This window comes from Canis aureus, chromosome 4, assembly GCF_053574225.1.
Source record: "Canis aureus isolate CA01 chromosome 4, VMU_Caureus_v.1.0, whole genome shotgun sequence".
Classification (NCBI taxonomy): domain Eukaryota; kingdom Metazoa; phylum Chordata; class Mammalia; order Carnivora; family Canidae; genus Canis; species Canis aureus.
Genome location: NC_135614.1, coordinates 27,385,042 through 27,398,394, shown reverse-complemented (window position 1 = coordinate 27,398,394; position 13,353 = coordinate 27,385,042). Strand labels below are relative to the sequence as shown.

Here is a 13,353-nt window from a genome sequence, read left to right as displayed (position 1 = left end):
AGCGTGGCCGTCTCGGGCGGCGCCCTGTCCCTCCCACTCCCCCGTCCTCCTTTCCATTCCTCTGTTACGGGCGCGGCCGCGGGCGCCGCGGGGAACCGCACAGGTAAAGACTCTGCTCCTGAGGACGCAGGTGTGGGCGCCTCCCCGGCTGGACGGGCAAGGGGGAGGCTGACGGCACGTGCCCAGCTTTTTTCTAAAGCGACGGTCGACGGTGGGGCTGGGGGTGGGCGGGACGCGGCCCCCGGGAGCGCTGGGGAGGTCGAGGGGGCGGGACTGAACCCCCAGAGCCTGGGAGCCGGATCATTGGTGTCCCCGCGTCTTGCGCAGGCTCCGTGGTGCCTGCGAGGTTGTGAGCTGGTTGGGCCGGGGCCGGGGCCGCAGCTCGGGCGGGTCATCCCCCCCACCCGCTCCCCGCGGCGCCTGGGGTCTGACGGTCGCTCCTCCCGGGCGCGCGCAATCCGAGGTTTGCAGAATGAAAATCAATAAAATCAATGCAAATGCAAAGAACACGAAACGTGTTGGATTGTTGTTATTATTTGCGTTTGTTAAATTCTTTTATTAAAAAAAAAAACAAAAAACATTTTCTCCTTGGAAAAGGTGGCTTTGGCTCGGATCAGGGCCTCGGAGAGGGACGCAAAAGCCCCCCCCCCCCCCCCCGGGGTCTTCCCGCAGGGCCAGGGGCGGGTCCTCGGTCCCGAGCCGCTCAAACTTCCCGGAGCCGCAGCGCTGGATCCAGCCGCGCGGGAGGGGAGCCCCCGGTGCGCTCGGCTTCCGGATAAGGCTTTCCCCTGCGCCTCATTGTCCGCACTTTAGGGAGATGCACCCCCCTCTCCACTTGCATTTCCCCGGTTCACCACCTCCACGCCACGGGGGCCGTGCCTCCTCCCCTCCCCCCCCCCCAGCTCTCCCCGGCGCTTTAAATAATGATATTTGCATGCAGGGAGCGATTCATAAATATGTCAGGGCCGGTGAAATATAGGCAACATTTCAAACTTTCTATTTAAAAAACATGAATTATGGCCGCGGAAAATGTGTTCCCATTTAAAGGCGATACGAAGTATTTGGTGTCTCGTCCCCGGGCCCATCCATCACGCAGACAATAAAGAGAGTTTTTCGCCCTGACACCCGCGATTTATGGGCGCCCTTCTCTGCCCTCATCACTCACCCGCCGCGGCCAGCCCGGCGACAGGCCCCGCGGAGAGACCGGCAGCCGCCCCCCACCCCCGCGCCGGCCCGCGCGCGCACTTTGCGCCCTTGCCGGCCCCTCCAAGGCCGCGGCTCCCAGGGGGGAAGCGCCCGCTCCAGGGAGCTGGGAGGTCGGCGGTGACGGTCTAGGCAGCCGGGCGGGAGCTGAAACCACCTTCGTCCTCTCACCCCCGTGCAAGCCTGTCTTAGGGCCGGGTCCGAGCGCGCCCAGAAGCGGCCTTGCGGGCCGGCTCAGCGTCCGGGCCTCGCCCGCCAACCGCGGCGCCGCGCCTCTAAGTTTCCAGCGCAGCCGGCCGGGGGTTATTTACGCGGGGGTTCGAGGTGAGCGGAGAGGACTGGGCCAGGGGTTCCCCAAGCCGATTGCTAGGCATCCCGCCCCGGGGAAGGCGAGCTGGTCCCCCGACCTTCCCTGCGAGCCCTGCTGGGCGGACGCTTCTGGGCAGAGCTCTTTCTGCAACTTTTACAAAGCTTCCTTCTCCCTGGTGCGATCCCCACCAACACATACTGGGCGTCCGCTGCCCACTGGAAACTATTTTTTTACCGACGGAGGCCGAGGGGTTGGCGAGAAATAAGGAAGGGGAGGCGCCTTCCCTAGGGTTTCGCCTCGGGCCAGCCTCGGCCGCCCCAAGCCTCCTTCAGCCGGCGCCCCCACCTTGCGCGCGCGCACGCACCAGCGCGCGGTCCTGCCTAAGTCGCCACCGGATCGTTGTGGCAAAGTTGCGTCGAAGAAAGTTCGGGCTTCTTTTGCCTCGGCATTTGCTTTCAGTTTTCGCCGAGGGCGGACTCCGCCCGGCGGGTTCCCGAAGCACACCCCCCCCCCAGGGATGGGGGCTGCCGGGCACTGCCGGGCAGCAAGGGGCCGCCCCGGCCTGAGGGCGCTCACAGCCCAGTCTCCTTTGGAGGCCGGACCTGCAGCCGCAAGATCACCAGGAGCCACCTCGCGTCCCGCGCTGGGCCGATGCGTCTGCATACACTCGAACCGGGAGCCGTTTCCTGCCGGATGCCTGCGAGCTGCATTTATTCGGATCCTGGAGGCGCAAACCGCAGAGAAATCCCGTCGATTCTAAAAACGACAAGGTTGAATTTATTAGAGCAAGATTTATGTGTAAGTGCAGGGAGATGAACATTATACAAACAGCTCCACGTCTAGTGTGAACGGAAGATCGCTTCCGGTTTCAAGGGCATGTAATATAACCATTTGAATGTTTAGATCTATAGAGGGATATAAAATATTATTAAATTCTTGGGTGTGTACACATACAGTTTAGTTAGAAAAATTCTAGAGCAAGTTTGTTGTTGTTTTTTTTTTAAAACAGTTCCTGCTTGAATGCAATTCCCGCTCGAGATGATAGCCTTCATGTCCCAATAACCACCCAGCGAATATTTCCTATAACCAGAGTGAGTTCTGCTAGGTTGAAGGGTGCATGCATTATGTGTGCCTCTTTAAATATCTGCGGAGGAGCAGAGGTGAAATAAATACATTTAAGGAGAGCAAGCACACAGATAATTGAACTGCATCGCTACAATATTTCTGGGCATGGAAATAAATATTACTACCAGGTGGCCTGCGGAAGGTGTGCACAAATAGGGGGGCTTTCGGGAACCCGGGGTGGGAGCCACGGGTGCTGCAGCTCTGGACACCGAGCACGCTGAGGTGGGCTCTATTCCATATCCTCGACCTCGGACAACGCGGTGACTGCTGGGCGAGGCACTGCCGGGACAGCCAACACTGCCTTGCCTCCGGGGTTCTCCACGATTCATGCTCCGGGAGGGAGACTTCAACAGGCGCTGAACCTGGCATTTGGGGTCATAGGACCTGGGGTCATGCCGGCGGACCTTTCCCCCTTAGCCACTTCAGTGACCCCACAATCCTGGCTCCAGCGGGCTAGGCAGTGGCCATTTGGGCCTATGGATTTGGAGCAAGAGCTCAGAAAAAAGACAGGTCGTGCTTGATCCCGAGGTGTCTCAAAGCGCAAAGCTGGAGGACACCGGAGAAGGCCAGGATTTCGCTTCCATGCGGAGTCTGGGCCCCACCCAGCCGGGGAGCTCCGGTTTGAAGCCATAGAAGTGATTATCTGACTGCATTTACTTATTACGTGTTAGGCACCCCCTCACAGACTCAGTGCTGAAGCCCAGATGCCCGGAGGGTGTCCTCCACACACTTGCAAAGCTCAAGCAACACCAAGAGCGAGGTCCGCGACGTTGTAGCTGTGAAACTCCAAGGCCAGATACTTATTCCAGAATAGGGCTCTTGCAACAGTCCAACCATCACACTGCCCTGGTCCTTTTTTCTCATCCCTCCAAGCGCACCCAACCCTGGCACAGGCGCAGAGCTTCTGAGAGCCCCTGCTTGGGGAGAAATTAGGCAGGACTTTGTCAGGAGTTCCTGGGAATTGCACACACTCCCGAGGCAGCCCTGCCGCAGAGAAATAACCCGGACCCTAAGAATGCCCTGCTTCAGAAAATGTGACTGTGCCAAAGTGGTCTATACTGTGTACCGAGAGGAGGGAGAAAGAATAGGAAATATTCCCTGTCAAGTAGGAAAGGGGGGAAAGGAAGAGAAAAAAAAGAATAAAATGGTTAGGGAATCTAGAAAGAAGTGGGTGGGAAACAAAAAAAAGAGAAGCAAGGAAAGAGGAAAAAGTCAAGAGAGGCGATCTGAAAAGTGTACAGGCGATGGCGAGGCCCTGGGACCAGACCGTGGCTCCGGCAGGCCCGGTGGCACCGCAGGCCGGAGAAGAGGTGAGGGCCGCCCGAGCCGGTCCCCCACTAGCCCTGCGAATCTGGGCCCTGCTCCCAGTCCGGAGGGGCGGGCCCGGGTCCAGCGGCCGCCGCCTGCTCCTGCTCTCCCCCCTCCCGGGGGACCACAAGGCGGGGCGGGACCGTGGTGGGGAGGCCCCCAGGGGCGCGCGCCAGTCCCGGACTGTTGGGGCGCTCTGGGCCAGGCTTTCCAGCTCGCCGGGCCTGACCTGTCAGGCGGATTATCTTCGAGGGAGATTAATAGGGGAGGCGGGCTGCAATAATAATCGTTTTGTTTGATGTGACAACTCTGATAGGCGTTGATTTACTTACAAACTGATAGGCTTTTAATTGAGCGCCTCCGCCGAGCCCGAGATGAAAGGGAAGCGGCGGTGAAAGGCGGCCCGCCTGCCCTCCGGCCTCAATACTGATTAGCCATCTCGACAGTGAATAGTTCAAGGCATTTTCAAACTTTTTTCCTCAGCTCTCTCGCCTTCCTTCTCCTCCCACCCCCTCCTCAAATATCTGCCATGCCCACTCCTTTTTTAGAGAAAACAAATCATTTACACTGTGTGCAAATAAAATCCGCAGGACATCCACGCCAACCGCCGCTGGGGCTGCAGGCTTTAGGCCTAGTGCGGAGTAATTAATAACTCCCCCACCCCCAAGGCCTCCAAGGCCTTCAGGGATTTGGCCTCCCCGGCGAGGTGCGCAGGCTCCGATGCCGGCGCCTCCCGAAAGCCCGGGGCGCGCAGGCCCCCAGGCGCCCCCGTGCGCTCGGACCTTCCGAGTCGGGGTTTGCGAAGAGCGGATGCACGCGGACCACGGTCCCCCCGCGCGCGCCGCCCGGCGCAGGCCTGCGAGCGTGTGCGGCCGCACCGAGGCACGCCCCTCCTGGGGCACGCGGGGCCCACTCTCTGGTGCCCGCAAGGCTTTCGGTGCCGGGGTTGATGCCCGAGAACCGCCCGATGTAAAGAGAAAGCTGCTGGGATTCCAGGAGAGGCAAAGAACTGAGTCTGGGGCGAGGCGGGGGGGCATCTCGGGGGGGGGGCGGGGACGGGGCGGGAGGAGACGCCCGCTGTCACCGCCAGCTCTGGCCACCGCCCCCAGCCTTCGGGGTCCCGGCGGCGGCGTGTCGAGGAGGCTGCGGCGACGCGCGGCCCACGGCCGGGCTCGCGGAGCTGGGAGCTCTACGGGGGATGCCGGCCGACACCTCGACAGCCGCGCGCTCCGCGACGCAGACACCATCACGCCCGCAGGACGCCGGCGGCCTCCCGCACCCGCTGCCCCGCAGAGACAGCTGAGGACTGTCCTGCCCTCCGAAACTCCCCAAAGATTATTCAGACCACCTTCACAACCTCGCGTGTGGCCTCACCGCCGTCTCACGGACTCACCTTCCTCGGGTGCCGCACCGTTCAAATCCCCTTGAACGCAGGTGTGTGCTTACACCTACACACACGCACGCACACACCCCGACCAACAGCAGCCCCAAACACACACCGCCTCACTTTCCTCTTCTCCATCCAGATCATCTGTAGTCAAGTTACGGTCTCACCAAGTTTACCAACCCAAAAGATCAAGGGATAAGACGAAAACGCAGGAAGAGAATGCCTACGAGAAAATTCTAAAACTCACCCCAGAAAGTTCTCGGTACCTGCGTGGAGTGGGAGAGAGACAAAAAGGCGGGGGTGGTGGTGGTGGTGGTGGATGGAGTGGTGAGAGAGGAGAGGGCGAGCCTGCGGAGGGCAGGTCCTAGCCCCGACCCCCGCCGTCCGGGGCGCAGCGCGGAAGGAAACCGGGTGGCCAGCCCCGGCCCCTGCCCCCCGCGCGGGTACAGACCGGCTCCTGGCTCCCCGCGCTCCCTGCCCTACCATTTATCAAAGGACTTGACAACAAAAGAAGAGCCGGGGCGGAAAAGTGGGGGAGGGGAGATTCAAAGTCGTCCAAGTCCTTCCGAGGAAGGGGTAGTGTCCTCCTCCTGCCCCCTTTTCCAGTTTCTGCGAGTTTCTGGAGGCGACCTCCGAACTCGCTCCGGACGCTCCCCAAGAAAGCCCTGAGAACGCACACAGCGGCACGGAGGTACACACACACACTTGTGCACCCAGCTCCAGGTACACGGAGGCACGCACAGCGCCTCCCCTCTTCCTTCCAAACCGCCCGAGTGACGGTGCAAATCGAGGGGAACACGGCAGTCCCGCTCCGCTTCCCTGGAAGACCCAAGTTCCTACAGGCAGCCGCCCCCTCCCGCTCTCGCCCTTTCCCTCGGCTTCCCCTCCGCAGCTCAGTCCCCGCTCGGCGTTCCTAGGAATTCGAGCGAGCAGCCCAGAGTAAGCCCGGCCACCCAGCCCGCGGGGACACCGCAGGGTGGGAGCGGGTTGGGGAGGGGGCCGGGGTCCGCCCGAGTCGCCTCTCCACCGTGCGCCCGAGGCCGGGCCTCCTCGCGGCCTCTCAGCCCTTGCCAGGGCTCGAGAATCAAGGCGCGGGGGGGGGGGGGGGGGCCGGGGGGAGCGACCCCACCACGGACCACCGGGACTCGACACTACGTTGTGGTGCGGGGCTCTTGGAAGCCCGAGTTTGGGGTCGGGGCAGGACGAAGGATGGGGTCCGCCGCAGGCTAGCAGCCCGACCTCCTCACGCTCCCGAGGGACTGACTCTCCGGGGGACAGAAAGCTCTCCCATCTTAGACGTCGCCTCCGCCCGCCTCGAGTACCCGGGGCAGCTTCTCCCTCCGCGGCCCCAAGAGACCCAAGTCCCAGAGGTAGGAAGGGGTCTGTCCTTCCACCCCGAGAGGGGCGAGGCGCGCACCTCGGGCCTGTGCCACCCTCCCGGCGCCCTGGGCACACCTGCGCACTTTACTCTCACTATTCATTTTCCTGACACACACAGCCTCTTTCCCCCTCTTCCATTCTTTCCCTTAGAGCCGCCCCCACCCCATCCCGGGAGGCTGCTCCTCCCCCCCCCCCCTCTGCTGGTTCCCCCTTGGTCTCTTCCTTACTCTCCATCTCTCTCTTTCTCTCTCCCTCTCTCTTTTTCCCTTCAAGTCGCACCCGCCTTGTAATCAGCAACAAAAGCTGACATAAATCACGGGCGGATTGACAAGAGCTGACAAATAACTGATTGATTGCGGTCGAGGAACATTGACAATTGATGGAGGGGTGGAGATGCCCAAAGAACTGGGGAGAGAGGGGGAGAGAGGAGAAGAGAGGGTAGCAGGGGAGAGTAAGAACGGGGGGGGGGGGGACTGAGTGTGAAACAGAGGAAACATGTGACCCCCGCTCCAGCCCCAATCTGCGCGTCCCCGGGCGTCACGTGGCTGGGAAGGGCTGGGAGCCCCGCGCGCAGCCCGGAGAGGAGCCGCCGCCGCCGCCGCCGCCGCCGCCTCCACTGCCCACCTAGCTTCTGGTTTCTCCGCTGCCGAACCTCGGGAAATCAAAGCGGGCGGGCGGACTTCCTCCGTCACCCGCTCCGCACCTTTCCTTACCCAGGCGGCCGCGCCGCGAGAGATTTCAATTACTGAGCGAGACAGAGTATTTGGTGTGTGGGTCCCCTGTGCACCCCTGGAGCCGAAAGTCGGGCCGTTGTCCGGACTCCCGCCGCTGCGCCTTCTAGTCACTCCCTCAATCCTGTTCCTCATACGCACCCTCCTGCAAAAAAAATAGGTTTCGGTTTATTTTCGAGCCCGGGAAAGGCAGGACGACGCAGAAGAAAAAAAGAGGGAGGCGGCCGAGAGCAAACGCAGAATAAATGTCCAGCTCGTCCTCGGAGCGAAATCGAGGGAGGGGACACGCGGGAGGGGGGCGGTGAAGAAGGAGCTGCCCATTAAAACCAGCGCTGAGAGTCCTGGCGGCGGCGGCGGCGGCGGCGGCGGCGGCGCGGGACGCGTCACATCCCCTTGACCCTCCAATCACCTCGGGCTCCCATTTGATTGGAAGGCGGCAAAGGCTTTAATCTCCCCCTCGGTGCAGCTGCTTTTGAAGTGAGTTTCCTCGCCAGAGCCCCGGCTGGACAGGCAGCGGCTCACATCGCCCAGCGCAGCGCCAGCGCCGGGTCGCCAGCGCGCAGCGCAGGGGCGCAGCCCGAGGCGGACACGGCGAGCCCCGCGGCGCGCGCACAGCCCGGCCGGCTCCTCCCGCGCGGCCACGGCCCCGCCGCGGGCCACCCAGGATTATCCGCTTCTGGCTCCAGGCGCCGAGAGGGCGCGCCGGGTGCCCGTGGCCGCCGCACCAGCTCCTCCTCCTCCTGCTTCTGCTCCCCGGGCGAGCGCGCAGCCCGGAGCCCGCCCCGCGCCTCCCGGAGCCCTCCCCCCGCTGCTCCCATGCGTGCGGGTGGGTCATGAGCACAGCGCCCTCGCTTTCTGCCCTAAGAAGCAGTAAGCACAGCGGCGGCGGCGGCGGCGGCGGCGGCGCGGACCCTGCCTGGACCAGCGCGCTCTCTGGAAATAGCTCCGGCCCCGGCCAAGGCTCGTCCCCGGCCGGCAGCACCAAGCCTTTTGTGCACGCTGTGCCCCCCTCTGACCCTCTCCGCCAGGCTAACCGCCTGCCCATCAAGGTGCTGAAGATGCTGACGGCACGGACTGGCCACATTCTGCACCCCGAGTACCTGCAGCCCCTGCCTTCCACTCCCGTCAGCCCCATCGAGGTAAGGACTGTCCCCGGCTCGCGCGGGGACCCCCCCCCCCGGCTGCCGCTCCGTGGGATTTCTTGCTCTCGGGATCTGGGGGTGGGAGTGTGTGTGGGGGATGGGGGCTGGGGGGGCGGGAGGTCAGAGTGATTCAGCTCTGGGGATGGGGGGAGAGCACAGTGCTCCCGAACCCGTAAAACTAGGGCGGAAAGAGGGGGAGGAGGTAGATGGGGTGTGATTGCTAGGGGACAAAGCGGCCAAAACTTATTTCTCTCTCTGGTATTAAAGCCCCAACCCGGACCCAGGCCCCCTCACTTTGGGCCCCGGAAGACGGGCGGAAGTCGAAATGCGGTTCCAAAGTCGCAATCTTAAGGTTCCCCAGAAGCTGGTATTTGCACACAGCCTCTAAGGCGCCAACTGCCCAAGCCCTTACTCTGGATAATTGGGGATGTGCGTGTGTGTATGTGGGGGGGCGGGGGGGCGCAAAGGTATAGTCCTGGGTCTAGGAGTCAGAAACCAAAACATTTACTGAGTATTTAAAAAAAAAAATACGGTTAGCTCTTAGAAAGGTCAGGAAAGATCCTGATTTGGCCGGGGCGCGGGGCAAGGCGGGGGGGGGGGGGCGGACTGCCGCCTTTCTCAAGGGCGAATGTCTGTCCGTGTCGGTCTGTCTGTCCGTTTGGCGAGGAGGGTGAAGTGGTGCTGCCTAGGATTGCGCCGAGAGCTGGGAGGATCCACACTGGCGGTTGCGGAAGGGCGTTTGAACCCCAGAAGCCAGGATTCTAAAGGGTTTCCCCTTCTTTCTCTTTGTGCCACCCCCCCAACCCCACGTCTGACCCGCAGCTTGATGCCAAGAAGAGCCCGCTGGCGCTGTTGGCGCAAACATGCTCACAGATCGGGAAGCCCGACCCCTCGCCCTCTTCCAAACTCTCCTCTGTCGCCTCCAACGGGGGCGGCGCGGGCGGTGCGGGCAGCGGCACCGGGGGCGACAAGGACGCAAAGTCGGGCCCCCTCAAGCTGAGCGACATCGGCGTGGAGGACAAGTCGAGTTTCAAGCCGTACTCCAAGCCCGGCTCGGATAAGAAGGAGCCGGGAGGCGGCGGCGGCGGCGGCGGCGGCGGCGGCGGCGGGGGCGGCGGCGGGGGGGTTTCGGCCGAGAAGTCCGGATTCCGGGTACCGAGCGCCACCTGCCAGCCATTCACGCCCAGGACAGGCAGCCCCAGCTCCAGCGCGTCGGCCTGCTCGCCAGGAGGCATGCTGCCTTCGGCCGGGGGCGGCCCGGAGGGCAAGGACGACAAGAAGGACCCCGACGTGGGCGGCGGCGGCGGCGCCAGCAAGGGCTCCGGGGGCGCCTCGGCCGAAGGGGGACCCGCGGGGCTGGCGCACGGCCGGATCAGCTGCGGCGGAGGGATTAATGTGGACGTGAACCAGCACCCAGATGGGGGGCCCGGGGGCAAGGCCCTAGGCTCGGACTGCGGCGGCTCCTCGGGCTCCAGCTCCGGCTCCGGCCCCAGCGCGCCCGCCTCCTCCTCGGTGCTGGGCTCCGGGCTGGTGGCCCCCGTGTCGCCCTACAAGCCGGGCCAGACAGTGTTCCCTCTGCCCCCCGCGGGCATGACCTACCCGGGCAGCCTGGCCGGGGCCTACGCGGGCTACCCGCCGCAGTTCCTGCCGCACGGCGTGGCTCTCGACCCCACCAAGCCCGGCAGCCTGGTGGGGGCGCAGCTGGCGGCGGCCGCGGCGGGCTCCCTGGGCTGCAGCAAGCCGGCCGGCTCCAGCCCCCTGGCCGGGGCGTCGCCGCCCTCCGTGATGACAGCTAGTTTGTGCCGGGACCCGTACTGCCTCAGCTACCACTGCGCCAGCCACCTGGCCGGGGCGGCGGCGGCCAGCGCGTCGTGCGCTCACGATCCGGCCGCGGCGGCCGCGGCGCTCAAGTCCGGATACCCGCTGGTGTACCCCACGCACCCGCTGCACGGCGTGCACTCGTCGCTGACGGCCGCCGCCGCCGCCGGCGCCACGCCGCCCTCCCTGGCCGGCCACCCCCTCTACCCCTACGGCTTCATGCTCCCGAACGACCCGCTCCCGCACATCTGCAACTGGGTGTCGGCCAACGGGCCCTGCGACAAGCGCTTCGCCACGTCCGAAGAGCTGCTGAGCCACTTGCGGACCCATACGGCCTTCCCCGGGACAGACAAACTGCTGTCGGGCTACCCCAGCTCTTCGTCCCTGGCCAGCGCCGCCGCGGCTGCCATGGCGTGCCACATGCACATCCCCACGTCGGGCGCTCCGGGCAGCCCCGGGACGCTGGCGCTGCGCAGCCCCCACCACGCGCTGGGACTCAGCAGCCGCTACCACCCCTACTCCAAGAGCCCGCTCCCCACGCCCGGCGCGCCCGTGCCCGTGCCCGCCGCCACCGGACCCTACTACTCCCCCTACGCCCTCTACGGACAGAGACTGACCACGGCCTCGGCACTGGGGTATCAGTGAGGGCGGTGGGGAGGGTCAGCGAGGGAGAGGAAGGGGCAGGGGGGAGGGAGGAGCCGAGGGGGGTGGGAACAGGGCAGAGGCTACTGTCACCCGCGCGTGGGGATGCCCCGGGCCAGGAGAGGGGAAAAAATATATATATGCCGTATCTATCTACCCGAAACAGCGACCGAGACCCGGTGGGAAACTCCTCTTTCCACCCCCACCCTCTCACCTCCCCACCCACCCAAACTTTATAAAAGTTGGAAAAAAAATATCATTTGACTTTTTATAGAAAAAGAAGGAAAAAATTAATTGAGAAAGTGTTCATCTGAGGACTGCATCGGTGGACACTGGTATTTATTTATGTTAGCTCCAAGCGGACCCGTGGTTCAAAAGTGCATTATTTAGGTTGAGCTCCGTAGGTTAAAAAAAAAAGAAAAAAGAAAAAAAAAAAAGGAGGAGGGGTAAAAAAAAAAAAATTTAAATCTCGAGGGTAAAAGTGTGGAAAACAAACCCTCCCGTCCCTTGTAGATTATAAATAAATACAAAACCGCCACAGAACTAGAGGTCTTCTCTTTAATGTTACTTTAAAATTGCTATTATTGTATTGTACGTTCTTATTTAATGTCTGATTGAAACACAAATTTACATGCATGTTTGTTACAAAAAAAGAAAAAACAAAACAAAACAAGTCACAATTTGTCAGCTCTGATTTCAAATTGCAATTATTTTTAAGGTGTATACCATCGAAAGAGAATGGGTATTTTTTTGTATGTATTCTGGAAGAAAACAAAAAAAAAAAGGAAAAACAATTCTATTCCAAAACCTCATTTGCCTTATTTTGTTCTTTAAAAGGAACACAACTATTTTTAATTTTTAAGTCCACCCGCTGAGAAGGGGACAAGTAAGGTTTACGTCATGTACTAAAATAATAGACAATGTATCGCTTTAAAGATTAAAATTCCGTATATTTGATGTATTAAAAGGTTTTACTTCTTATTATTATCTTTTTTATTTTTATTTATTTATTTATTTATTTATTTTTTGGTTAAAGAGAAAGGAAGAGCGTGGCAGTTTCGGCCGCAGTGGGTTCCCTGGGCCTCACGGCTACTCCTACTTCCCAGGACCGTGGCTGCATTTCCTATTGTTTTTGTTGTGATTTTCGGGAGGAGGCAAAGGACTGGACAGTCGTGGGGCTGGCCTTGGGGAAAATATTTTTAAACAGGGGATTTCACAGATTTGTGGATAGTGTCCTGAGCCATCACTCATTTAGTTTTTAATTTTTCTCCCGGCACACGGTTTGTTAAAAGTGAAAGGAAAAAAATGATTCTTAAAAAATCATTCTTTCCCTCTTGAGATTTTTGAGAATTTGGCTTTTGCTTTGTACAGAGCGGCGCGGTCCCAGACTGTCCCCGAGGCCTCAGCCCCCCGGAGGTGCCACTGCCCCTGGGCCGCGTCTTTCCGAACAGCCCCCGTCCCAGGCGCGCAGCCGGGAGAGGTCGGGGCACCGTGAGCCCTCGGGAGCCTGTTTCCCAGGCCTGGGAAGAGTCGCCGGAACCTTCTAGCCCCCCGGGGTGGGGAGAGGGAGTTCGCTCTCGTTTTCTCCCTCTGGCCGCCGGGGCCCACCCCTCGACACCCCGCGCCCGCCGGCGCCGGGGCTGCTTTTCCGCGTCCAGATGGCCCTGCAGCCCCGGCTGCACCCCAGGGTGCGCCGCAGCAGAGCGCGCCGGGCCTGAGACCTGGAAGCCCCTTCACACTCGGCCCCGAGGGGCCCCGAGCCCATCCTCGGTCTCGCCGGGGCATCCAGGGGGGCGCCGAGGGCCTGTCCCGGGGCTGCGGGCTGGGACCGGAGAAGGCGCGGCGGGACCCTCCTCCCCAGCTGGAGCGGCGGGACCGAGCTGCACGTAGCTCCGAGGCAACCGCGCAGAGAAGAGCCCTAATCTATATTTTTTTGAGGGTGTAGGAAGGGGCCGAGGCCCGGTGCACCCGCCCCCGGCTCCCCGCCCCCCGCCCCGCAGACGCTGCTGCTCAGCCCTGCGCGCGAGCTCGGGTCTCCCGGCTGTTGGGGCGCTCGCCCTCCCGGGCCGCGGGAGCTCTGGGCCCGGTGCGCCCCTTTGCTGGGACCCCGGGACCCCGGAGGCGCGGCGGGTGCGCGCACCCCGATCCCCTCTCCCTGGGGTCAGGCCGCTCTGGGTTCCCTCGGCGCCAGGCTCCCCCTGCCGCCTCGGGAGGCTCTCCGCCGCGCACAGGCCGCCCCCAGCCCCGGGCCTCGGTCGGCCCACCGCGCCGTTCCCGCCGCGCGGGGCTCGGGGGCTGGCGACCCGG

At 62.3% G+C, this 13,353-nt stretch overlaps 2 protein-coding genes across 2 annotated transcripts; one reads left to right on the top strand and one right to left on the bottom strand.

The window, feature by feature from the left end:
- Positions 1-523: 523 nt before the first annotated feature.
- Positions 524-8,262, bottom strand: LOC144312030 (uncharacterized). The gene is made up of 4 exons (XM_077894339.1): positions 7,967-8,262; positions 7,338-7,589; positions 5,581-6,795; positions 524-2,269 (listed from the first exon to the last, which is right to left on the bottom strand). Exons 1-3 carry the CDS (start codon positions 8,260-8,262, stop codon positions 5,823-5,825), a joined length of 1,521 nt encoding a protein of 506 aa, XP_077750465.1. The 3' UTR covers positions 524-2,269; positions 5,581-5,822.
- ZNF503 (zinc finger protein 503) lies at positions 5,056-12,027 on the top strand. The gene is made up of 3 exons (XM_077895111.1): positions 5,056-5,380; positions 5,473-8,583; positions 9,409-12,027. Exons 2-3 carry the CDS (start codon positions 8,278-8,280, stop codon positions 11,047-11,049), a joined length of 1,947 nt encoding a protein of 648 aa, XP_077751237.1. The 5' UTR covers positions 5,056-5,380; positions 5,473-8,277; the 3' UTR covers positions 11,050-12,027.
- The last annotated feature ends 1,326 nt before the right edge of the window (positions 12,028-13,353 follow it).

What these genes read in the sequence shown, in the direction of transcription:
- LOC144312030 (XM_077894339.1), bottom strand. Translation starts at nt 8,262, where the DNA reads ATGGGAGCAGCGGGGGGAGGGCTCCGGGAGGCGCGGGGCGGGCTCCGG. An exon ending in CTGGCGCTGCGCTGGGCGAT is followed by an intron (nt 7,590 to 7,966) that starts GTGAGCCGCTGC and finishes TTTTTTTTGCAG; the next exon opens with GAGGGTGCGTATGAGGAACA. An exon ending in GCGGAGAAACCAGAAGCTAG is followed by an intron (nt 6,796 to 7,337) that starts GTGGGCAGTGGA and finishes GTGAGAGTAAAG; the next exon opens with TGCGCAGGTGTGCCCAGGGC.
- ZNF503 (XM_077895111.1), top strand. Translation starts at nt 8,278, where the DNA reads ATGAGCACAGCGCCCTCGCTTTCTGCCCTAAGAAGCAGTAAGCACAGC. An exon ending in CTCCCGTCAGCCCCATCGAG is followed by an intron (nt 8,584 to 9,408) that starts GTAAGGACTGTC and finishes TCTGACCCGCAG; the next exon opens with CTTGATGCCAAGAAGAGCCC.